Source organism: Carassius auratus, chromosome 7 (assembly GCF_003368295.1).
Source record: "Carassius auratus strain Wakin chromosome 7, ASM336829v1, whole genome shotgun sequence".
NCBI classification, from domain to species: Eukaryota; Metazoa; Chordata; class Actinopteri; order Cypriniformes; family Cyprinidae; genus Carassius; species Carassius auratus.
Window position 1 is genome coordinate 1,294,898 of NC_039249.1, and position 25,922 is coordinate 1,320,819.

Genomic DNA, 25,922 nt, shown 5'->3' on the forward strand with positions numbered 1-25,922 from the left:
TAACCTGAGCACGGCATTGAAACACTTAATAGACGCTCATTCATAAACAATTAGACATTCGCAGTATATTTTCTGTTCTTCATAAACGAAAGTACAGTGTTTGTGATTTGTAGGCTTCATTTGATGCCTGTAATGGACCTTCTGACACTTGTCTTGAACGTGTGTGTTTGTTCAACAAAGCTGTTGTTTAAATAGGTCAGATGAGAGCAGGAATAATGGGTAACTGTATATGTGGACCTAATCCACACCTGGGACCCGGTGTGTTGTTGGTTCATAAATCACAGCTGCCAAACACAAACCACAGTGTCCTGTTGATATGTTTAGATGCAGTCTTGTAGAATAGGAACACTTAGTTTGGGATCAAGGACGTCTTGAGACCTTGAGCTATTTATCAAGATCTGTCTGCTGATATTAATGATGTCTCATGCAGTTGGGCTAAGATTTTATTCACTTTTGCAGGAGCAGAGATTCATAACGGATAAATATTGTGCATAATATTGTAGCAATGCCTGCTTTCTTTTCTAGAGCTGGAGCGTCCTCTTAGTTGTTGGTCATACACTGATTCATATGTTTGTCTGGGGTTGTTGTGCTCATCACACCTGTATCTGTAGTGTTTACGAGCGCTTCCCACATGAACACAAGAGTTGACAGCTGCGTCCCAGGTGTCTCGTTTAAAACAGCAGACAGATTAGTCAGATTATACCTGTCTATTATCAGTCTACTGTATATGAAGCACAGATCACACAGAAGGATTGCTATTGAAATGACTGGATTTCACTTGCAAACAAATTCAAAGAACAACATTAAATGATCGACCTTTAATGATTGAATGAAGTCTTAAACGATGTGAACGATTCCCCTCACTCCACAAAACCCTTTAAGTGGAACTTAATATAAATGAAAAATAGAACCAGAACTTAAACATAATACAGTGTCATTCCTTAAGCAGTGTTTATTATAAACGGCAAGTCTATTTAAATCTGGTCTAGACCACGTGACATGACTGTTATTCAGTTTGCAGCTCTGTTTGATTCTCAGTGTGTCTGAGCTCCGCAGGACGAGAGGAGACGGCCGTTCCTCCTCAGACTGATGGGGGACACATGTTCTGGATCTGTCCGGGACAAATGGTGTCCCATCAGCTCTGTAAACAACTCCTGACGGCCCACACACACACGTCTGTCTGTGTCCGTCTCACATGAGTCCTGTTAGCAGACAGAAATGTGAGTGTTAGGAGCTAAAATAGACGCTGGAGTGCTGGCTCTTATTTAGATAATCAGATTGAGCCGTTACTTCAGAAACAGGCAAAACAACTCGACTCGATGGTGAAGAAACCAATCCAAAACAGACAGTTTTGAGTTTATATGATCATATGTGGTGGATGTGTAAAGGTCAGGCGGCGACCCGTCACACATTCACTGCCATGGTAACAGCCCAGCTCAGTTGCCGTGGAGATGACAGGCGATGGCCGGGGAATGTGTGTGTGTGTGTGTGTGTGTGTGTAATGAGATGCTGAAGTCCTTGTGCAGGACTCTCAGCTCAGATTAGCTGCTGAAGTTTGTTTTGATGATCTTCGAGTGTCACAGAACTGCTTTAGTTCCTGTTTATCACTACAGCAGTCCAAGTTATTTCAAAACCAGTAGGAATGCCAATAATGTGTGTTTGTGTATTCCTGAGAGATGTTCGAACACAACGGCCATCATTCATTCATGTGAGCAGAACGAATTTCTGTGGAGAATCGTGATTTAATTGAATGAGAGAGTTTAGGTGAGAATGATTCGAACAGAACTTGGTGAACAGTGTTTCACAAATGAAGCTCGGTGTTTTTACACAGAGGTCAAGTGTTGGGGTTTGAAAATGTGTGTGTTTGTGTGTGTGAATTAGAGATGCATTGTGTTGAAGAAAAACGTATTAACCTGCTGTTGAGCTGGTTGTAAAAAATACTGGTTAAACTGTTAATTTCTGCTTGAAATTTGGTGAATATTTTTCAGTTAGGGTCATGAATATTCATGCTAAGTTTCAACGTATAGATGTGTTTTTTGGAAAGGCTGTATAAAAATTGGGGTTTTGTTGACCCACATTGGTTTGCATGAGATTTGAAAAAAATCTGTGCTTTAAAACAGGTAAAGCAAACCGAAAACCTTCTGTGTAGCTTGACAAACGCTAAAATATATAATACATGAGGACATGTTAGACACACAGTCTCCTCAAAACTGAGACTTGTGTTTGTGAGAAGTGAGAAATTAATTTTATGCTTTGGAAGAATTTGAGAAAAAGACTACAAAAGTTTAGAGGAAGTACAAATAGCAATGAATACAACAAATTATGTTAGAAACTGTTTACTAGTTATTTGAAGTTTAATTACAAATTGAATGAAAACCAGTTTTGAAAAAAAAAAAAATATGCACAAGTTGCACTTAGTTTCTGAACATAACTAAATCATGCGATATTAGGGATGTCAACGATTAATCGATGATCGATTAATTGTCGATAAGAGATGCAATCGATTAAGGCTATGGATGCTCGGTTAACCGATTCAATGTTGGGCTGCATGCGGCTCATGCGCACTCAACACGTGCGAGCGGCTGTGAGTGATGGTGACGATATATAAAAGCATCATCATTCATTCACAATGTACAAATTAAGCTTTTAATGTGATTTAAACTTTAAAGTACATTAAAATAGAAACAACATAAAAGTTATTCAACATTAAATGCAATAGAAATGTAGTTACTAATCATTTCATCAGATAACTGTTTTATATCGTGCGCTTTGCAGGGCTGCGGGACACAGTGACAGGACAGGTAGTCTATTCATTCATACAACTTGTTAATTCATTCCTACGAATTATTAATGTGGCAATTGTCCATGTTTCATTAATTTTGTTCCCTAAATAACCCATGATTTAAGTGAAATAAGGGAACAAATTAATAAATCGAACGAATTCTTAATTCATGAAATCTTTAATTTCCCTTCCTATGTTTACCACAGTAAGAGATGCGAAAACAGTTATTAAAAGCGAAAGATAATAAAATAAACCTGGGAAATTAGAGGGTTAGACTATGAAGATTTAGGAAAAGAAACAATGCCTAAATATACTGAATTTGTGGAAATTCGTGACCAACCGGCAAACCAGAACAAAGCCGCGTAAATGAAGACTATGGGGTCCAAAAGCATGGTCGCGATTTAACATTTTCCAGTTAACCTATTATTCCTCTAATAAACAAAGCTTTTATACCACACTTGTCATAATCAGATCTTATCATTTCTAAATAAATAATTGCTGGATTCAAAACAGCGATTAATAGGCGCTGTGACCTACACATTCCTGGAGCATTCAGTTTAAATAGACCGTAGTATACCGGTCCACTCTGCTGTTATGCCAAGGACGTTTTTGCTCATATGAAGAGGATCATCTTTTCCGTCTATATGCGAATGCGTGTTAAGTACAAGCCTAGTTTACATTATAAATAATAGTTTAACATTCAAATACATTGCGAATATGGAAACATTTCGATTTGTGCCGAATGAGACATGAGCAATAACCTCCAAATAAATCTGGCCAAAGCCCCGCTCGCTCATCCTCGTCTGCACGCATGCACTGTCACGATCTAATGCGCTGTATGCCAGATTTTTAAAAATCTGACATTTTCTAGGACAGAATCCAGCAGGATCAAATTAATGTGAGCAACTGTGTTTTGGTGCAGCAGCGCCGATGTAGTTCACTTAATGTGCAGCGCAGTCACACGCGCTCCACATTTCGGATAATTTTATACAATAATGTCAGTTGAAAACATTGCAATTGTGCTTTAAAATACAACAACGAGCACCACAAAACCATTTAAAGAGGCGCGTTCTCCGTGCGGGATTGGAAACTGTCAACAAAGTAAAATGACCTCAAAAGTATGGCGCGCTCTCTTCATTTTATCAAATGATCATAATCGCATCTATTCATTTTATAATCCTGCTACTAGCATTTTATTCAGACTAAAACCTCTTTAATTCAAGTGAGAAAGCGTTTTGTGTGTGTGTGTGGCTTTTGCACATCCTGTCATACCGCTGACTGCGTGCCTGCAATAGACGCATTTTGCAGTATTATGGTTAACGATTAATCGATTAATTGATCGTTAATTTAAACGACGATCGATCATGGAAATAATCGAAATTTGACATCCCTATGCGATATCCAATACGGAGATTATTTAAGTGTGTTTTAGATTATTTTTAAGTTTTTCTTCTTCGTTGCCTGCAGGTTACTAAACTTGAGTGGAGTTTTTGTAAGTTATCTGAAGTGTTGGGATCATTATTGCAAGCTGTTGTGATATGCATATTGCAATTTGTGATATTTTTATAATTTCTGTTATATCATATACCCCTAATGTAATACACTGTCCAGCATTCAGAGAAGTGATGCTAATGTCCTGAAAGTGTTAATGTCCTGTTGTTTGGGTCACAGGTCCGTCCGCTCCTCTCCGTCAGCCTCCAAGATAGATTCTCTCAGGAGTAAAGTGGAACTGCTGAAGCTGCCCTTGTCTCTGTCGTCCAAATCCATCTCGGAGCGTAAGACTCGGCTGGGCGGAGCCACAGAGCGCTCCAGGGGCGGAGCTGGGGCCCACAAACCCCGCCCACCGGCCCCAGACATGGACAACGAGTCGCAGTACTCGGGCTACTCCTACAAGTCTTCACATTCACGCAGCTCTCGCAAACACAGGTGCGCACACATCACATTCACCTCCGATCGTGTCTGTTCACTGAGTCTCTGGAGATCTGCTCACCTGAGGGACTCCTGGTGTGTTTCAGGGACCGCAGAGACCGGCATCGCTCCAAGAGCAGAGACAGCAGCAGCAGAGGAGACAAATCTGTGACCATCCAGGCCCCCGGAGAGCCCCTGCTGGACGCCGAGAGCACGCGCGGAGATGAGCGGGTCAGTGCACACTTACTGGACCAGTTCTGTTCAGAAATAATGAAGTATTAACTGTGTTACAGGAATCAAAAACTCTGGTGAGAATAATGCATATTACCAGAACAATCCTTCTACACTGAACCATCACGACACATCAAAAAATAAGTTCGAAAATGTAGTTATTTGATAAGTTCATCTAAATATAAAATTAAATATGTGAATTTAGCAGACGCTTTTATCCAAAGCGACTTACATTGCATCCAGGCTATCAATTTTTATCTATCATGTGTTGCGGGGAATCGAACCTCCAACCTTGCGCTTGATATCGCAATGCTCTACCAATTGAGCTACAGGAACACTGTATCTGTTCTCTTTTCCTTATATTTTTGCTTTATTTAACAGCACTTTGGTCAGTTTTTTGTCTTTTAATGGTGCTATGTTTACAAACATTTTTTTTTATGTAAATCCCCCCCCCACCCCTCCAAAATAGACTTAATTTCATTATTCTTTGGAATAAAATGACTTTGTGAATGGTGATCAGTAGCTGTTTGCCACCAAAATGGACGAAAACTACAATAAAAGTACCATAAATGTAAACAGTGTTATTTTAATAGTATTAATATATGATTACAGTATTTATTTATTTATCCATTTATAGTTTGAGTTGTAGAAGTTTTGTATGACTTTGTAATTTTTATTTATTTACTTTTTTGTTTCCATTTAGTTTTATTTCGGTTTTAGTAATTTTGGTACTTAAAAGGTACTAAAAAGTTTTTTTTTTTTTTTTTCTAGCACTATTTTAGAAATTTTGCCAAGGCAACATTTTTTTTATTATCTTTTAAATGGAAGCTTTCTATCTAATGTTTACATTTATTTTTAGCTTTCATTTTTTTTTTTTTTTTGACGTCTCTAGTTGTATTTTCAGTATTTACATTTTAGCGTAAATTGTAGCTATTTTCTTCCGTGCTTTCGAAATTTTCGTACAATTATTTAGAATGTATATTATTGTTGTAATTAGTGTAAAGTGATTTATTTAATATTCACATTTATATTATATAATTTATATTACTTTCTAGTAATTTTAATAATTTAGCTAGTTGCCGAAGCAATTTTTCTAATTAAAGTTTTCATCTCATATGTATATTTTATAGTGCCGGGACTCGATTAAAAAAATTAATCTAATTAATTAGAGGCTTTGTAATTAATTAATCGCATTTTAATCGCAGATAAATATTTGACCTGAGAACAGTGAAAAGTAATTTTTTTCACATGGATTTATAGTATACCATTGAATAATGACTGAATACATAAGCTTAAGCAACAAAATATTGTTTATTTTTGTTCAACCAAGTCTAGCAGACCAGTGCAATTTTTGCCATGAAGTGTAGCAATAGCATATTTAGAAACAATTTAGAAATAGTACATTTCAGAAATTCAGGTAGCTTATAGGTGCTGGAACCTTCTGTAAAGTGTTTTTTTTTAAAGTAAAACACAATACTGTCAAGTACATTCAGAACATTGGAAACACTGACTATTAGAAAACATCTCTCTGTTGCTTCAGAGGCCATAACATACTAAGTCCAACTCTCAGTAACCTTGGCCAAAACAATAAAGAGCTCAACATAAACTGTTGCATCAACAAAATAATACATAGTTCAACATAAAGTGTAAAGTCCACGCTAGCTGCTATATGTTTTGCGTTGAGTTGATACTTGAGGCTCGATGTGCTGCAGTGATATGCGAACGCTAGTTGGTGCTTCAGTATAATCGGTCCCGCCGAAACTCATCCAGTGAGAAACGTTCCGCGGTGCAAAAATAAGTTATTAAAAATGCGGGAATTTTTTTTTCTGTAATTAATTAATCTTAGTTAACGCATTATTTTTTGTGTCATTAATTAATCTCAATTAAAGCGTTAAAGTCCCGGCCCTGATATTTTATTTCAGCTTTTAGTCATCAGACATTAATTGTAATAGTTTTGAGACCAGACGTCCCGCCCCTCTCAGCATCTCTCTCTCTCTGTGTCCCGTCAGGATGATAACTGGGGCGAGACCACGACGGTCGTCACCGGGACGTCGGAGCACAGCGTGTCTAACGAGGACCTGACGCGTGCGTCTAAGGAGCTGGAGGACTCGTCTCCGCTGGAGTGTCGTCGGTTCGCGGGGCCGGTCCTGAGCGGTGTTCTGGGTGTGTTTGCGCTCCTGACGCCCCTGGCCTTCCTGCTGCTGCCCCAGCTGCTGTGGCGGGACGCTCTAGAGCCCTGCGGGACCCCGTGCGAGGGCCTGTACGTCTCGCTGGCCTTCAAGCTGCTGGTGCTGCTCATCTCGTCCTGGGCTCTGTTCCTGCGGCCGCCCCGTGCCACGCTCCCGCGCTTCTACGTCTTCCGCTGCCTGCTGATGGCGCTGGTCTTCCTCTTCGTGGCCTCATACTGGCTCTTCTACGGCGTGCGGGTGCTGGAGCCCCGCGAGCGAGACTACAGGGGCATCGTGGGATACGCCGTGTCTCTGGTGGACGCGCTGCTGTTCATCCAGTATCTGGCGCTCGTGCTGCTGGAGGTCAGGCACCTCAGACCCGCCTTCTGCCTCAAAGTGGTGCGCACCACCGACGGAGCCAGCCGCTTCTACAACGTGGGCCACCTCAGGTCAGCACAGATCATTACTAACAAACAGAGTTCATTTAATCACCCTCAGAGCAACTGAGATGTAGATTCCCTTCTTTTTCTTCAGTAGAACAGTGACGTTTTATTTCCTGAAATCCCAGCGTTTGTGATTTGATAATAGCACAAAGCTATACCTTGATTTCACTTTTTTCAGTGAATCATGCAGCTCTGGAATAAATCAGTAACTAATGTGCTAGATGAAGTAATTTGAGAGTGTGCGTGTGTGTGTGATCTCAGTATCCAGCGGGCAGCGGTGTGGGTTCTGGATCACTACTACACTGATTTCCCGGTCTACAACCCTGCTTTACTCAACCTGCCCAAGTCCATCCTGTCCAAGAAGATGTCTGGCTTCAAGGTGTACACTCTGGGAGAAGGTACTCCAAATCTTTCCCCTTTCACAGCCAAGTCTCTGCTTCACAAAGTCAGCTGATGTTCTGACTGGTTCTGTCTCTCCAGAGAGCAGCACTAATAACTCGACGGGTCAGTCCCGGGCGATGATCGCCGCCGCCGCACGCAGACGGGACAACTCTCATAACGAGTATTACTACGAGGAGGCCGAGATGGACCGCAGGGTCCGGAAACGCAAGGCCAGGTCAGAGTCCTGATCAATCAGAAATATCTGGGGGAAAAAGTCAAAAATTACTGCTACAATCTAATAAATCAGAATCTAGATGGAAAGTGTCTCTGAAAATAATCAATGCAGAAAATCTTACATGCATTTTAGTTTTTTATTATTTATGTTTTATCATGATCAATTGCTTTCAAAATGTTTTTTTAATGTGTGTACTGTGTATATTATGTGCGTTCACACACACGTATATATAAGACATTTTTTTTTATATTAAATGTTTGACTATGAATATATACAAGTGTACATGTAAATATATATATAAAAAAGATAAATTAGGATATTAAGTAAGATCATGTTCATGAAGATATAAATATCAAAACTTAATATTTCATTAGTAATATGCATTGCTAAGAATTAATTTGGACAACTTTAAATATGATTTTCTCAATATTTAGATATTTTTGCTCCCTCAGATTCCAGATTTTCAAATCCTCAGACAAATATTGTCCTCCTTACAAACCATACATCAATTGAAAGCTTATTTATTCATCTTTCCGATGATGTATAAATCTCAGTTTCTATAACTCGCCCCTCGTGTGTGGTTTCGTGCTGCAGGGTCAGATGTGGTCAGATACAGCTGATGTCTCTGACTCTTCTGCTCAGGTTTATTGGTGTCAGATTTGCTCAGAGCTGTGTTTCCTCCTCCAGGCTGGTGGTGGCAGTAGAGGAGGCCTTCACGCACATCAAGAGGCTTCAGGAGGACGAGGCGGCGTCGTCACCCAAACACCCGCGTGAGGTGATGGACCCTCGTGAGGCGGCCCAGGCCATCTTCGCCCCCATGGCTCGAGCCATGCAGAAGTACCTGCGCACCACGCGCCAGCAACCGTACCACAGCATGGAGAGCATCATCACACACCTGCAGTTCTGCATCACGCACAACATGACGCCCAAGGTCTGCTAACTCACCCATCAGACACCTGTTACACCTGCACGATACCAGCAGACTTACTGGGTGCTGTGTCCCACAGTGCAATGTGCTCAGCATCATCTGACTCTTTATAATGTCACGAATGAACAATTAACCTTGCTTTCTTGACTGATGTGCTGCGGTTTTTGCACAAAATTAGATTAAAATAACTAGACACCACCTGGAGAATTAAATCTGCATGTAGTGATGTCATGAGACTCAAATGTATTAGACTTAATTCAGAAATATTGTTAAATACTATTTGGCATGGCATAGGGAATTAGTTTTATTTGATTGACGTGTCTAAAATTGTTATTGACAGATTTTTTTTTATATATATATATATATATATATAAAAATATCAAAAGTAAAATTGTTAGCAATTAGTTAAAAAAAGTTAATTTTTTTATTTACTTTATCAATATGTTCCTTAAATTTCTCCATACAATCCTCCTTTTCATTAAACACAAACCAATTTTAAATATTGTAATGACTTTATAATGCTAACAATTTAACTTAATACTATTAATGTGTTTTTAAATATATATTTTTTATAATTATTTTAAATCGCAAACAAACTTTTGGGACTTTCTTTCAAGTACATTTAATAATTTTCATGTCTTTATTATTAGACGATGAATAAAGTGCCATATTTAGCTTTTGCATGTTTTTTATCGTCTTTGTCCGTCATTCGTTTATTGTAAATAGTCCTGTGTTCTGAAACATTATTTCAAGAATTCTTAAAATGCAGTATTTTTTGCTAGTTATTATTATGCATGTGACAAAAGGAACACAGACATGAGGACTGGTCCTAATGTGCTGAATCTCTCCGTCTGTGCTCAGGCGTTTCTGGAGCGTTACCTGGCCCCGGGCCCCACCATGCAGTACCAGCGAGAGAACGGCAGCAGGGGGCGCCAGTGGACTCTGGTGAGCGAGGAGCCCGTGACCTCAGCGCTGCGGCAGGGACTGGTGTTCTCCCTCCGCCGCCTCGACTTCGCTCTGGTGGTCACGGTGACGCCCCTCCCCTTCCTCACCCTGGGGGAGGAGTTTATCGACCCCAAGAGCCACAAGTTCGTGATGCGGCTCCAGTCAGAGACCTCAGTGTGAGGGAACCACAAGAGACTCCGTTACAAGGACACAACCACTCCTTTTTGTCTTTTAGATATCACTTTTATGACTGTATGTGCGTGTTTTTTACACTACATGAACTATTTTGATCTTGAGACTGTCCGGACTGACTAACTCTTCTGCATTTCAGCTGTGAATATAACACGTGGCTCGATCAAACACACTTTCACACACCAGTGCTGCACGATACGGATGATTTACCAGAAGTTCCAGGTGTCATGATAACACTACACACACATTCACACTTCAAAACCCGTGAAATATTCATTGAGAAGCGACTGTAGCCGAGCATTCAAGTGCTTTAATTTGTATGATTGACGGTCAAAAAAAGCACACGAGAAGCATGTTTGTAACTCTGTATGTCGTGAATGTTTTTAAGACGTCGTATGTATCACGTTTGCAGTACTTTATTCTTCATTTTAATGAATCGAGGGGCCTTTTATATCATTCGTTTACTTTGTGTTTTAACACACCAGCAAAACCAATGACTAATGTTTTTATGTGTAGCGTTTGGTTTGTGCGTCTGTCATACGTGACCAATCAAATGTGATCTTTACATAAAATGCAAAAAACATGAATGTGTGCCAAATGCGGTAACAGTGCCTCGGCGTACACACACACACACACAGATGTCAGTCTGATTTCTAGCTGGTTTAAGGACAGTGAATTAACTCGTTCTTCTCATGTCTCTAACCCAGCTCCCATCTTTGACTCATTGTAGTTTGCCCCCATCCTTCATCTTCTGTACATAACTCCTCCTTCTTTTATACGCTCGTGTACGTCAGTGAGAGAGGGATTGGAAATGATGTAGGTAGTTATGAATTATCATTTTTAGGCCTAATGCATGTAGGCGATGCAGGTTTGTACTTTTATCATTTTTGTATGGATGTTAAGCTAATCTTTTAACTTTTCCCTTTAAAAAAAATGGTTTGTTGTAAAGAGATTTGTAGGTTTCTGGTTATTGTGCGAAGACATTTTTTGGCGATTCATAATTTTAGAACTAAACATGTTGCAGCATTTTTATTTTACATTTTTTTTAATAAATGATCAACTCTACTGTACAGAGTTTGTCTCCTCTTTATAGAAGTTGATCTGAAGATGAATGTCTGATAGCAGGATGATGTTTGGATGCCAACTTCAAATAAAAAGAGTTTTAAAATAGAAACAGTACATTTCCTTAACCAGTTGTTTTTTATTAGTGAAGGATTTTTAAAACCGTTTCTATCCAATTCAATATTTGAGAGCTTGGCATAACTTGTATATTCTTTATAAAAAGGCATTAATGCATTAAATCAGAGACCGAACTCCTTAAACAAACTATTAACTATTAGCACAGAATATGAACATAGTTTGGTCTTTTTAAAAACACCGTTTTAATGCATTAAGTGTAGAATGTCCCGAATCGTCTCAAAATCTGTAGTGAAGAAGACAGCAATTTAATATATTAGTTTAATATAAAGAGATGATACTTTATAAAGTTTATCTCAATATCTGACCGCAGTGACCGTGAGATTTTCTGATCTGGTTCGAGTTAGGAATGAGTCAAAATGTGATGTTTTTCTATTTTGGCCGACTCTGAAACCAGTTATCAGAAGTTAAGCATGGCTCATTCAAGGATTTTTACCTTTATTTAATCGGGTTAATCGGTTGAGAGCAGGTTTTCATTTGCAACCGTGACCTGGACGAGATGAGACGCAGGGTACATGAAGTTACACACGACATACAGACATTAATAAATATAGAAGAGATTCAGATACAGTTAAAAGTGATGGAAAAATAATGGAAAAACTTTTTAAAAATGTAAAATGGCAGTACAAGAAAAAAGCAGTAGGATAATAGTATAGTCCAACATGGGTAAATTGATAATGTGCAAATAAATGCAATGACAGCCATAAGGCTTTGTTCGCAGAGAGCATCAACATCTACAGAGGTCCGTCAGTAAATTTGAGATTAAAACTTTAAAAGTAATCGAAACAGATTCTAATTTGAGATAATTTTGTGAAGTTCTCCAATCATTTGCAGCAGAACATTGAAAAGAAGAGCGGCCAAAAGAGACGTGGGCTTCTGTAGGGTCTTGAGAGATATATTTACTGGAACACACACTGAACACAGGCACTGATATGGTTAATAAAGTACTTCGGTAAGATGGTGTTCTGCCCAGTATGGACTTGTAAATGAACCGATACCAGTGATTTCGTAACGAAGGCCATCCATCTATGAGTAAAGAGTGCAGTGATGGGTGCTGTATGGGGCTTTAGTAATACAGTGAATAGCACTGTGGGACACAACGACGGTTTCTTGAGGAAAGAATTAGAAGCAGTTCTGTAGACAACATCACTGAAGTCAAGCACTGGGATGATGGCCTGTTTTACAGGAAGAGTAAATGAAGCTTTAAAATGTGCATTTATTACATGGACTGAGGCAACCACTGAATGATTTATAAAAGTTTAACATAACACTGTTAAATTGATTGTTAGATTGTATGATGATCTCTATCAGATATTTCTGTGAGTTTGTCCCTCTGCAATCCCTCCTCCCTTCTTCGTCCTTTCCCTTTTCTCTCTTTCTTCCACAGATGTTTCCTATCATTGTTTGGGTGTGTGTTTTTATTTTCTCTCACTCCTGCTCTCCCTTTCTTCCCTCTGTTTCTCTCTATTCTCTCGTTCTGTTTCTCTTTATCTCAATGTATACGCACGCACAGATGATAATAGAGTTGCATCTTTCTTCGAGTGTTCATGCGAGGTGGGAACTGGACTGGATCTAAACATGTAATGCTATGACATTACTGCAATATTTTAAGATTTTTGTCTAATTGCATCGTCTTGGTTTCATAAGAAGAAAGATTTAAGTAGAATGACTTTGATGATTTAAATAACAATTATTAAAAACATTCTATGTCTTTATGATAATGTGCACTTTATAACCAGCAGCACGTGTTAACCCTGTACTGTGCCTGTATATGTAAGTGATTAATTTTCCAAAACAACATGGAGTCCATCAGAGAAAGTGAAACTCTCAAAGACTTTTAGCTTTTACTTCTACTGGAAAGTATTAGTCAGTTTGGACAGGGTCCCAATGTGGGATGTCCCTAGAAGTTTACTTTGGAACATTTATTCATGGACTTTTCCAACGATATGGACTGTAACATCTTTAAACACAAACACAACTTACTACAGAAGTGTCCCATAACATACAACTGTAAAATATAATAATAATAATAATAATTAAAGCTGCAAGCAGCGATGATCGGGCCCTCGCACCCGGGCTCACCGCCAGCAAGCGGCTTTAGTAAAAAAGCGAACGGCGAGAAATATGCATTTAAAGTCGTAAATATAAGTGGAATATGTCAAAGTCATTTATATGTGCCAATCTTCTTTTTGCCAGCAGGTGGCGCTATCATTATAATGGAATATTTTCCTTCAGATGTGTTCAGGCCAAGACTCTTATCAAACATTTGAAGTTTGGGGAAGATCGAATATTTTATGCCTGAGTTACAACAACTTCTCTTCCTATGGCGAGACATCAATTTTGTCATGGCGCCATGGACACGACCCTTAACAAAAACTCAAGATAGACTGACCACGAAAAAGACATTAATGTCAAAAAATTTCTAGGAGTAGTTTGTCGCAGTGTAAAATATGACACTTCCTGTTGCCAATAGGGGGCACTATATATCTTTGTTGTTCTGTCCTTTCATCTGCTCACTGCATTTGTTAACTGTGTCTTACAAGTGGTTTTTAAAAGTAAAAATTACTTCAATTTCAGTCTCTTTCAATATAAGTGTTTATATAAATGTTAATTAAAGCTTAGTTAAAATATTTTAATACATTATTAATAATATTTTTTTTATTACATTTTTATTTTAAAATTAGTTTATGTACTGTGAAAAAACATAAATAATAATATTTTTAATGATAGGAATAACTAACATAAAAAAGATTAATAAATTATCTGAAAAATAGATTGTTCATTGTTAGTTCATGTTAGTTAATGCATTAACTAATGTAAACCAAAGAGAGCTTATTCGCACTTTTGATGATCTATAACCATTTTTAAAAATACTTTTATTGATCTATAAACATTTCTGAAATTATTATATAAAACTATATTACCAGTAAAATAAATAAGCTTTTTAAAATACATATTGTTTTACTTTGAAAGATTTTTATAAATGATTTAAATGCTTTATAGACGTTTCTAAAACAATTATTTAAAAGTAATCCTATAGCTCCATCTGGTGGTGGCCATGATAGGTATTACACACTGCAAGTTTGGTGTTGCTATCTGAACCAGTCCGAATGAAGCGTTCCTAAATGGAGCAGGAGAACAGGACAGACTGTGCATATACCTATGCAAGGCCAGGTTCACAAGCTCTATCTGTAATGCATATTTTTTTCAGAGCCCATGTTAATGGATCAGAGCATTCACACTGCACATGGTAAAAGATGTGAACAGAAAAGGTTAGAAGTAGAAAGGTGTGAAAAGAATGAATATCTAGCGCATGAGCATAGAGAGAGTTGTGAGTGCACAGGACACAGTTTGAGCAGAGGAAACGAGTTTTAAGTGCGCGCACGCTCTCCGAGCAAAAGCAGCATGTATCAGAGGACGCGTTTTTTGTCAAAGTAAAGGAAATGTGCATGCAAGCGGAGAGATTCATGCTCGCACATTATTTTAATGTGTTTTTGCGTAACAATAACATGCTCTCGCTACTGCGTCTGCACCACATACACATACTGTATACACTCTTCAAACAGTGAACCTGTATAATCTATAACAAATCTATTTCAACACCTGAAGCATCGCTACAATGAGCTCAATGACCAATGCATGACAAGAAGACATGCCTAAAAATTCAGCACTCCTGAATATGAGTATTTCACTTCCAGCCATCGAGGACAATTATATATATCACTCATAAATCATGAAATACCAGATCTATAGTATTTATTAAGATTGATGTGATTTGAAATTGGTAAAATGTACTTGGAAAAAAATGTCATCAGAATATCAATGTGCCTTATTATTATGTACTTTGTGAAAAAGCATTTTTAACAATTTTATTGATCTATAAGCATTTGTAAAATATGTTTGCCTGCATTACAGCTTAGTCTTTATCTGTGAGCTGAACTGTTTTACTGTTAAATCAGCAAGATTACAAATTGTACTAGGTTTTTTTCGTCCCTAAAAATGATAGAAAATGATAGAGAGATTTCTTAAGCTGTAATGATGAAAAAAATCAACAACACACAATTACAGTTTTTTTTCTGGTGATTAAAGAGATGTTAACTCTCTCTCTCTCTCTCCCTATCTCTCTCTCTCTCTGTCAGACAGGTCCTCAAGCACCCCCCCCCCTTTCCCTCACACAGAGACAATGCCAGAGAGTGAGATCAGATGTCTGACAGTTTTATAATTTTATTTTAATCTTACAGTGTTGTAAAATTGTGAAACTATGCATATTTCCTCAGAATCGCTAAATGAATGAATGAAAAATGGTTTTGAAATGTTTGGAAGCTGCAATTTAAAAATACCAGACAATTAATGTTTCCCTTTTTACTGTTATTTCAAAAAATCACCACGGAAGTTCCTCAATGTTTTTTCAACATGTAGACAAAGTTTGGTGTGTATAGTGCACTTCCCCTGTGAGGAGTATGCATTAATTCACAGCCGAATTTGCCAAAAATACATATTCAAATCAAAATAGCTGACTTCCTGTTGGTCGTAGCTTATGACTGTGAATTAGAAAATTGTGCGTCTTGATAAGAACAATTTATGTACCAAGTTTGGTGTCTGTAGCTAAAACTAACCCCCCCACTTTTGACAAAAGGTGGCGCTATAGAGTGCCTCTATCACGTCCTTTTAAAAGCTTATGCCATTGTCTAGATATCATTAATACGGATATGTGTTCTGAGTTTAATGTAAATCTGAGCTTGTTGTCTGCCTCAAAATCACCATAACAGAATATTCAAGTTTGACACGTTGCCATGGCAACACTATATTAGATATCAGTATACCCACAACAGATTTACATCAGCTGTATTTTGTCATTATTCTGATGAAGTTTGAAGCAAATCGAGTAAAAATAAGACGCTGAATTAAAAGAATTTTGAAAATGACACACTTCCTGCTTCCAGTTGGTGGCGCTGTAACTTTGACACCTTATAGTTACATATATGCGAGTAACATATTACAATAAACAAACCGATGAAGTTTGATGAAACTCAGGAAATGTACGCAGACGTTATTAGGCACTTCCTGTTTCAAATTTTGTGCCCTAATTTCAACGCCTCACCACGGGCGAACCGTTCGAGATATCAAAAATCCCCTCGCAATTTGTCATCCTCAATGTCTTGAGATCATGTTCACCAAGTTTTGTGGCGAACGGGTGGAAAACCTCAGAGGAGTATTTCAGATTCCAGAGCATGCTTTTTTTAAACAGCCCTGAATAGCTGACTTCCTGTTGGGCGGAGCCTATGACATAGAGTGTGAAAGTTGTTCGGCTCAGTGAGATCTATAAGTGTACTGAGTTTCATATAAATACATGTAAGTATGTGTGAGCTATGGTTCAGGATTTCTGACGGTGTTCCAGGGGGCGCTGTAGAGCTCCTATGCCACGCCCGGGTTCCAGTCTCTGCGGCGACCTGATGGCCGCAGGTTCCAATGTGTATGCCAATTTTCAAGAGTTTTTGAGTATGTTAAGGCCCCCAAAAACCCCCGGAAGGTTAAAAAAAAAATAAAAATAATAAGAATAATCCTTAGGGGAACAATAGGGCCCTGCGCCCATTGGCTCGGGCCCTAATAATAGAGTTCTAACAGAGATACATACACAATGTGCAGAGCGAGGGTGGTGTTGTGTTAGTGACGTAGTTTGGCTGTAGTGACCACCACATCTGCTGAAAACACCCCAAGCGTCTTCTACCGCTCCTGTTCTTCAACTTCCCTCCACTCGTGAAATGTCAGCTATCACAAGAGAAGAACCACGTCGACTGACACCGACAAACCAACGAGCGATGAGTCTGTGTGGAGTTGTGCTGCTGTGTATTGTGTGCATCCGTCAAGGTGAGGTTAGCAGAATTCACTCTTATCATGCAGAGTTCTTTGTTAATGTTACACAGTTTGTGATTATTGGACAATTCGTGAGAGAAAATTAATAAAAATTAACGGTCAGAGTGAGAAATGAATGAAAAACAATCTAAATTCTGCTTTGTTGGAATCAAGGTGTTTCCCTTTTTTTCAGCAAAATAACTAAACATTCCTCAGATGCAAGCTCGTTCACCGTATCATCAGATCTCTGTTATTTTCGCAGCGAGCAGCAGTGAGGAAGACATCACTGGTTACAGTGGCCAATCAGTCGTCCTGAAATCTGGAGCAGACAGATCATGGAGCCTCAGCAGAGTCCAGTGGTCCATTCATCAGAACACCACATTCATTGCGGGTCTTAAGAATGGTGAAGTGGTTATTTACACGTTTTGGAGACATGAGGGTCGACTTGAGATCAACATTGAAACTGGAGATTTAACAATCCGTAATGTGACCGTGGATGACAGCATGACATACAATGTGGCTTTGGTCACCTCAGATGGCGGGCGGAGCCAATCTAAAGTTCGTCTCACAGTTCGAGGTAAGCAGTTCCAGTGTAGTCAACAATCTACTTCTGCTTGATGACTGTGGCTCCAGATTGAGTAACTGATATAATAATGTCCTCCAGAAAGTCTCAAGACACCAGACATCCAGACGACGCTTCATTCCCTCATTGACAACAAGTGCTACATTGCCCTTAAGTGCATCGCATCTGGCCAAAATGTGAATCTGTCCTGGACGCCTGATGACGAGTTCGACGGATCATATATTTCAGGAACCCCAAACTCTGCTGACTCTTCACTTGTTGTTTTTGCATCATTTAGTGGCAACAGAAACATTACGTTTAACTGCACTGCTTCCAGTGGTCAACAGACAATGACCAGGCAAATGACAGTGGGATGTTCAGGTGAGTTTATGCATCTTTAAGTTGCTGTTCACTATGTATTAAATATTAAAGGGGTGAGTCAGTGTTTTTCCAAGGCCTGATTGTGTTTATGGGGTGCAGTCTAACTTGTCTTAGTACTTTGTTAAAAATGTATTCTCTACATAATTTGACTATTTTGCACACAGCTCTGTGACTTCTCTAAGAAATGGGCTGATCACAGAGCATCACAGTCCCGCCCACAGCCCGAGAGAGCTTTGGAGCCAGAAGTAAATTTCCCATTCATTTCTCCCATTGACTTTTGGAAAAATCGAAAATAATTTTAGAGCATGTCTAACCAGCTACGGCTGAAGTCATAAGCATATAACACATCATTTCGAGTGAAAAAATTAAGAGAAAATCCATAAAAAGTAAAAGGTACAAGACTGTGTACATATTTTCATTTCGAGCGAAGGAACTACTCATCCCATAAACCACCGCACCTCACTGAATTCGACTGAAGCCACAACCGCGAACCAGGCGGCAAGGAAGTCGACCGGAAGTTGAAGTCGGCCGCGTGCCGCCATCTTGTAGCAGAACTTCACTTGCGTTAGCATTCCCATTGACTCCCATTCATTTTGCCGTCACTTTGACAGCGAATAACTTTACATCTGAGGCGTTTAAAGACTCTATTTGTTCATTATTTATTTCTAAAGATACACGACAATGTATAAATGGCTCCATTACCTTCTATGTTATATTATGGCCCCGTAGAAACAGTTTTTGAAAAATAGGCTAATGATTGCGTCATAACCACTCGTCTCTCTGTCGCATTACCGTACAGACAGGAGGAGAAGCCCGCAGGCAATTAACTTAATATGGCGTACTGGCGTTACATTTTAAAATACTATACAAAATAATTAATCAGAATACTTACTCCTGCTCACTCACGACAAAGAACTCCCCTCTCAAGCTCGCCGTCTCTGCAAGATTAACGATGGCAGTTTGCACGCACGGACACGCTTCACTCAACTAACGTTACATGACCCTATCTAAAGTGGTTTTCTCACTTTTGAACACTTTTGTTTTCCTCCTTGAAAAAAGCCATCATGGCAGCCAAGGAGATCATGATTGCACTGATAAGTCTACCGTGCAAAAACGCAACACAGGTTTTTATTTTATTTTATTTTTTTATTAATGATCTTCAGTCTTCACGGACCTTTGCGGGGTTTAACCAGACAGATACACGAGTTCCACCAATCAGATGCATCACTGTGGGATTGTTCAGGATTGTGGGTAATGAAGTACTTATCCAAGACATTGCGAATAAAAGGCATTTATCTCAAAACAAGGTTAGTGCCCCATGAACCTTTGCCGTTTATATGAGCTACTACTATAGGTTAGTACAGCCGTAGCTGGTTTTAATCTACCATGTATGGTTACGGCTTTACGACTTTATGGCTTATACTGCATTGAATTTTACTTCCGGCACCAGCTGTGGGCAGGACTGTGATGCTCTATTTCCTTTTTTTATGAAGCCATTCCCTCAGAAATAGGCAATGGGCTCTGATTGGTTGTCTAGCCCAGTGTGTTATGATTGGTTAAACTGCCTCTAGCTCACGTCTAAATGTCCCGCCCCTCACCTCAGCGGCAAGTGCTCCGTTTGATTTATAAACAACTGCATTGTTAATATCGCTTATCAGTTTACAGTAGGTCAAGGTTTCTTAAAGGGATACTTCACCCCAAAATAATTTTTTTGTCATTAATCACTTCCCTTGTGTCGTTCCAAACCCGTAAAAGCTTAGTTTGTCTTTGGAACACAATTTAAGATATTTTGGATGAAAACCGGGAGGCTTGTGTCTGTCCCATATACCAAGTAACTTACACTGTCAAGGTCCATACAAGTATGAAACACATTGTCAGAAAACTCCATCTGCCATCAATGATTCAACTGTAACGTTACGAAGCAACAATATTTTTTGTAAGCGAAGAAAACTAAAATAACAACTTTAGTCAACAACTGTGTCTCTCCATATCTGCGTAGTGCCATTTTGGTGAATCTGAGCTGTACGCAGACAGCTTACACCGCTTTTCTGTGTCAGCCTCGAACAGCAACACTGTTTTGACCAACTACAGCTAAATACTTGTATAATGCCATCTAGTGGTTAAACAATGGCATTAAATATGAATATGTTTGATAGTCAATGCATCAATATTTAGGGGTTAACTAAAATGAATAGGAAATATTTTGTCTAAATGAATATAAACTATTTAAAATTGTCATAATTTAAATGATTGACATCTGCGGATTCGTCATAAACATTACTGGACGACACAGGATTAGTTTGTCATTATTTTCACTGATCCTCCGTATCAAATGTAGAAAATATTAAATACACTAATGACTGATCTGAAACGATCAGAATCTGTTTTGTGTTATTCTCTTTCTCTGTTGGACTATACATGTGTATTTGAGAGTAAGTTTATAATAATCATGAGCTGGATTTAGTAAGTAGTTAATAGTGAATTAATGATAATATACCTGAAGTAAAGTCATGACAAAATAACACATTAACAAGACATGAGCTGCTATTAGTGTTTGAGTTATTAATAATGAAAAACGCACAGAGGGGCCATTACCATAATCAGTGTCACACAAACACAGGAACTCTGACTTTTTTTTCTGAATGAAAGAGCTCTGTCTTCTTTGCCAGATTCCCCCAGATCTTCACTGACTGTGACTCCAGACAGTCCTGTATTCACTGGAGAGACAGTCAATCTGAAGTGTGTGATTGAGTCTCACAGTGACTGGAGATATGAGTGGTATAAAGACACAGACAGTGTAATGTTACAGATGTCTGATCGTTACACTGTAAACAGAGACACTCTCACTATCAGAGGAGTAACTACATCTGATCAGGGTCAGTACTGGTGTAGAGGACAGAGAGATCAGAGACCAAACTCATCACAGGACAGTAACCAAATACATCTGTCTGTTAATGGTGAGGAAATGGAAAACGGGGTTTAGGCCGGATACATAGACATAAACGCTATCTTTCTGATGAAGTGTTATATCCAGCAGGGACATGAGTGTAAAGTCAGAAGTCTGGAAATAATGACTGATTGTATGTATCTTTGTAATATTATCACACAGTATGTGACTTACGATCAGATCTGAATGTGTTTGTTCTTCTGTCTCACAGCTTCATCTTCTTTTCCGGTCGTTGCTGTGGTTGCGGGATCGAGTGTTTTCTTGTTGATCTTCATCTCTCTGCTGCTGCTGTGGAGATACAAGAAGAACAAAGGTGTTCATGACATGATTAATACAACTGAACAGAAACACATGAAAGATGCAGAAAAATTGAGATGCCCTGCAATTCACTTTACGAGCCGTTTAACATCAAATCTGCGCTGGATATTAATATCCAAACTATAGTGAAAAAAACAAAACACTATTAATTAGCAAAGACACTTCTCTTTTCAATACAAATAAGGCTTTATTAGATAAATCTAAGTCATATAAACTAATATATCACATAAGCGCACACACACACATTCACACAAGTTGCAGGAAGATAGAAAGTTATGAAAAGATGAGTTTAAGAGAATGAAAATGTGAAATCCAAAGTTTACAGTAATACGTGAAATTGCATAGACATGAACAACCATCAATCACTTAATTAACATTCGCATTGAGTTCCTCAATGAGTTCAAGTTCAAGTCTGCTTTATTTTCAATTCTTCCACATGTACAGTACATACATACAGAGAATCAAAATTGCGTTACTGTCAGACCCCTGGTGCACACAGATGACATTAACATTAAAGCCTAAACATTTAGATCAAATATAAAATGTCGATACAATTGTACAATAAGGGACTGCTAAAAAGACATATAATAAAAATTAAAAATAAAGTTAAATAAAGCAGCACAAGAAAGAGACTGGCCTGGAGACTCCACAGTCTCTTCCCTGATGGCAGCAGACTGATGAAGCTGTGTGAGGGGTTTGTGGGATCACTAGTGATGCAGAGGGCTTTGTGAGTGAGACGGCATCCATAAATGTCCTGGAGGGAGGGGAGAGAGACACCAATGATCTTCTCAGCTGCTCTCACTATGCGTTGCAGAGTCTTTCGGCAGGACGCGTTGCAGGTGCCATACCACACAGTGATGCAGCTCGTCAGGATGCTCTCGATGGTGCCTCTGTAGAAGGTGTACATGATGGGGGTTGGGGCTCTGGCTCTCCTCAGTTTGCGGAGGAAGTAGAGACGCTGTTGTGATTTCTTCGCCAGTGCTGCTGTGTTTTCAGTCTAGGAGAGGTCCTCTGTGATGTGCACACCCAGGAACTTGGTGCTGCTCACTCTCTCCCCAGTCGCACCGTTGATGTTCAGAGGAACATGCTTAGTGTGTGCTCTCCTGAAGTCAACAACAATCTCCTTCGTCTTCTCCACGTTCAGAGAGAGATTGTTGTCACTGCACCACCCAGCCAGGCGGCTCACCTCGCTCCTGTAGTTTGCAGACTTGATGTGATGCATTTCTAGCTGTTCAGAGCACTTCATGAGGATCGGGGTAAGTGCAACAGGACGGTAGTCATTGATGCAGGATGGTGATGGCTTCTTCGGGACTGGAATGATGGTGGTAGTTTTAAAACGTGGGAACAACAGCCTGACTAAGTGAGATGTTGAAAATGTCTGTGAAGACATCAGTGAGTTCTGCTGCACAGTCTCTCAGCACACGCCCAGAGATGTTGTCAGGACCCGAGGCTTTGCGTGCATTGATCCTCTTGAAGATCTCCTCACGCTGTCTGGGGTCAGCGTCATCACCTGGTCACCGGGAGGAGGTGGAGTCTTCTGTGCTGTATTGTTTCTCAAAGCGAGCGAAGAAGGTGTTCACCTCGTTCAGCAGAGAGATGTGTTGTCACAGGTCCGTGGTGGGGGCTTGTAGTCCGTAATGGTCTGTATCCCCTGCCACAGGTTCCTAGTGTCTCTGCTGTCGCTGAATTGGTGAGCTATCCTCCTGGAGTGCTGTCTCTTAGCCTCTCTGATGCCGCGGGACAGGTTGGCCCAGGCTGTTCTCAGGCCCACCTCATCTCCAGCTCCGAAGGCAGCATTCCGCATCTTCAGGTGTCTGTAGACCTCCCCTGTCATCCATGGCTTCTGGTTGGCCCGGACAGTGATGGTTTTTGTGACCGTTACATCATCAATACACTTGTTTAGGCAGTGACAGTCTCTCAGTACTCCTGGAGGTCAGTGGCGTTATTACATGTGGCAGCCTGCTTAAACAGGTTAAAATTTTATTAGATACGTGCATCTCCGGTGTAAAGGGGGTTCCCATTTGTTGTTGTTGAAAGGGTTTTTTCCCAATGTCGCTGATTGGTTGGAAGTTCTGTCGTCACTGAAGTGACGTCTTGGGAAGCCCGTGGTGGGGCGTCATCTGAAGATGCAGAGTTGTGTGGGGTGGTTGAAGTTGAACGGGAAGAAGAACAAAATTTAACTCGGAACACAAAACTCTCAAACGGAAAAGAAAAGAAGTAAGTTTGACGAGACTAGGTGGTGTTTCTTCTCATCGTGGCTAGTAGCAGCAGGCGTGCAGGCCGAAGCACGCTGGAACAGTGATGACTAAAAGCAAAAGCTAGGAGCAAAAGCTAAAAGCAAACTAAAAACAGGCATGACTAATAGCAGAAGCAAAGCTAAAAGCAAAACTACAATCTAAAAGCTAAATGTTATGGTGTCCTGAAGATTTAAACTGGCCTGTTGGCCACACCTCAAATGTTGTCTTGACCAATCAGATATTGTTTTGGCTCGGGGGTATCATAAATCATATGTTATCTTATCAAGCACATGGTCCGATTTTCCCGCTCTTGCAGGGTATAATTTTGGACATTATTCATATAACAAGAATATGATACATTGACAAATAACTGATGGTCAGGACTGTTCCAAGCTAAAAGATTCAAACGCCTACATACTAAACATGAATATGAATCCTTAAGCTATCCAATAGTTATTAAAAGACAAACACAATAAGTGATTATAAACATGATAGTCAAACGTGTGGGTACACACTTGTGTAGTACTCTCTTGGGTTTACATGTGATGTCCGGCGTTGCATCTCAATTACTTGCCCCAAATTTGACAATCTCTTCTCCGAATTGAAATTGTCAATACTTGTTCTAATGGTGTTAATTCTGAAAGCTGTTCTGTGAACTTGTTTCTGACTCTGTGGCAAGGAATGATATATGACTTCCTGTTGTCTTTCTGAGGAAATCGACTCGTGTTTCAACCTCAGTCCTGAAAGGACTCTTTAATGTGTCTGGTTCGGGTCTGATACACCACATAAACTTTTTTTAAGGTCATCTAGAGCCATTGTTCTGAACACTTTGATTGATCCTCTGTTCTGTATTACTATTAATACTGATTAAAACATTATTATTAATATTAATACAGATATTAATACTGCAGGACCCAGTGATCTGGTTTATGCAAAGATTGATTTACAGGACAAAAAGAAGACCAAGGACAAAGGTAGACACACAACAAAACTGCATTTGGACACAATGATTCATCACATTTAACTTCTCATAGAATCATTTTATCAGAAAAATAAACCCCTTTAACCCTTTCATAAAGACTGATAGAAACAATTCACTTGTTTAGAAACACAGAAGCACGCAACATTCACATCTGTCTGTTTCACTGGTTCTGCTTTCCTGAATTTAGATCAGAAATAAAACCGGTTTATAATCAGAGTCAGATAACCAACCTCTTTCATGACAGCTGCTGGACTTACTAATATTCTGATTACAGATCATGTGAAAATGTTTAAACTAATAATATAGCCTAAATATTTTACAGAACCTGCTAATAAAATAAAATAATTATGATTGATTATAATTATTTTATTGTTATTGATCATTTGTGTTCTTCAGGTGCTGATGCTGGTGATGAAACTTGTGCTCAACCTTTGAGGAAGAAGAATAAAACATGTTAGAATTCTCTTACAATCGTACAATTATTTATACAGTAACTGAAAAATGAGATCAGTTCAGGGCATGCATTGATTCTCTTACATTATAAATCTGCTTTAAGTGATTGAGTTATGTGTGATGATCAGAGGTTTATTGTGATCTTAAATCTTTAAATCTTCAACAGAATGAGCTCATGATTCAGATCATAATGCATCATCTTGCATGTGTTTTATCTGTTAAAGGTCTCTGAGTGCAGTGAAGACAACAGACGGCTAAAAGAGATTCACAGCAGCAGACACAGTGACGCTTGCATTGCTTCAGAAATGAATCTGAGTGAACTGCTTACACACGTGCTTGATTCAGTTACTTTAGAGATACATATGCACTGTTATCTCTAAACATATTACGTAAGCTAAACAAATGGTTCTGTAGCATATTAATTAAGATCCAGCGCCAAATGCCAGCTCTCATCAGAAAATATCAGTTTTGTCTGGTAACTGTAACGCCACACACGCAGAGGAAGACCTCACCTGAGTACTGACTGTTCATCGCTCCCTCTGCGTCTACAATCGTTTCATGTTTGGCACTATTTAACACTGTCTAAAACTGCCTGTTTTCATGTTCTTCTTGGATTGCCCCTTTAGATTTACTGCCTGATTGGACAGATGTTTGTGTTTAACCCCTTCACTTTCCTACTCATCTCTGCCTTTTGGATTCCCCTTGTGTATGTTGAAAGATCGGACTGCCATTACGGTACTGACTCTCTGCCTGGTTTGAACGACTCTTTCCCTAATAAA

At 39.3% G+C, this 25,922-nt stretch overlaps 2 protein-coding genes across 4 annotated transcripts in view; both read left to right on the top strand.

The window, feature by feature from the left end:
* Positions 1–11,282, top strand: part of LOC113105423 (vang-like protein 2) — a 12,972-nt gene extending 1,690 nt beyond the window's left edge. For both annotated transcript variants that reach the window (XM_026266482.1, XM_026266481.1), the window contains exons 2-8: positions 4,454–4,708; positions 4,798–4,921; positions 6,931–7,538; positions 7,794–7,930; positions 8,013–8,148; positions 8,836–9,079; positions 9,938–11,282. In XM_026266482.1, coding sequence (XP_026122267.1) covers positions 4,638–4,708; positions 4,798–4,921; positions 6,931–7,538; positions 7,794–7,930; positions 8,013–8,148; positions 8,836–9,079; positions 9,938–10,201 — 1,584 coding nt within the window. In that variant the 5' untranslated portion in view covers positions 4,454–4,637 and the 3' untranslated portion in view covers positions 10,202–11,282. The remainder of the gene's footprint in view (positions 1–4,453; positions 4,709–4,797; positions 4,922–6,930; positions 7,539–7,793; positions 7,931–8,012; positions 8,149–8,835; positions 9,080–9,937) is intronic.
* Positions 11,283–17,075: 5,793 nt separating this feature from the next.
* On the top strand, positions 17,076–25,922 carry LOC113105464 (CD48 antigen-like). Of its 2 annotated transcripts, XM_026266540.1 has the most exons (6): positions 17,076–17,278; positions 17,526–17,840; positions 17,928–18,206; positions 21,365–21,466; positions 25,087–25,143; positions 25,368–25,922. In XM_026266540.1, exons 1-6 carry the CDS (start codon positions 17,173–17,175, stop codon positions 25,373–25,375), a joined length of 867 nt encoding a protein of 288 aa, XP_026122325.1. In that variant the 5' UTR covers positions 17,076–17,172; the 3' UTR covers positions 25,376–25,922. The 2 variants fall into 2 exon arrangements, with proteins under 2 accessions (XP_026122325.1, XP_026122326.1); XM_026266541.1 differs by lacking the exon at positions 25,087–25,143 and having other exon boundaries at positions 17,078–17,278.

Excerpts from the sequence above, each read along its gene's own strand:
- LOC113105464 (XM_026266540.1), top strand. The coding sequence starts at position 17,173 with ATGTCAGCTATCACAAGAGAAGAACCACGTCGACTGACACCGACAAAC. Across the intron at positions 18,207-21,364 it reads AATGACAGTGGGATGTTCAG|CTTCATCTTCTTTTCCGGTC; the intron begins GTGAGTTTATGC and ends TCTGTCTCACAG. Across the intron at positions 21,467-25,086 it reads GAGATACAAGAAGAACAAAG|GTGCTGATGCTGGTGATGAA; the intron begins GTGTTCATGACA and ends TGTGTTCTTCAG.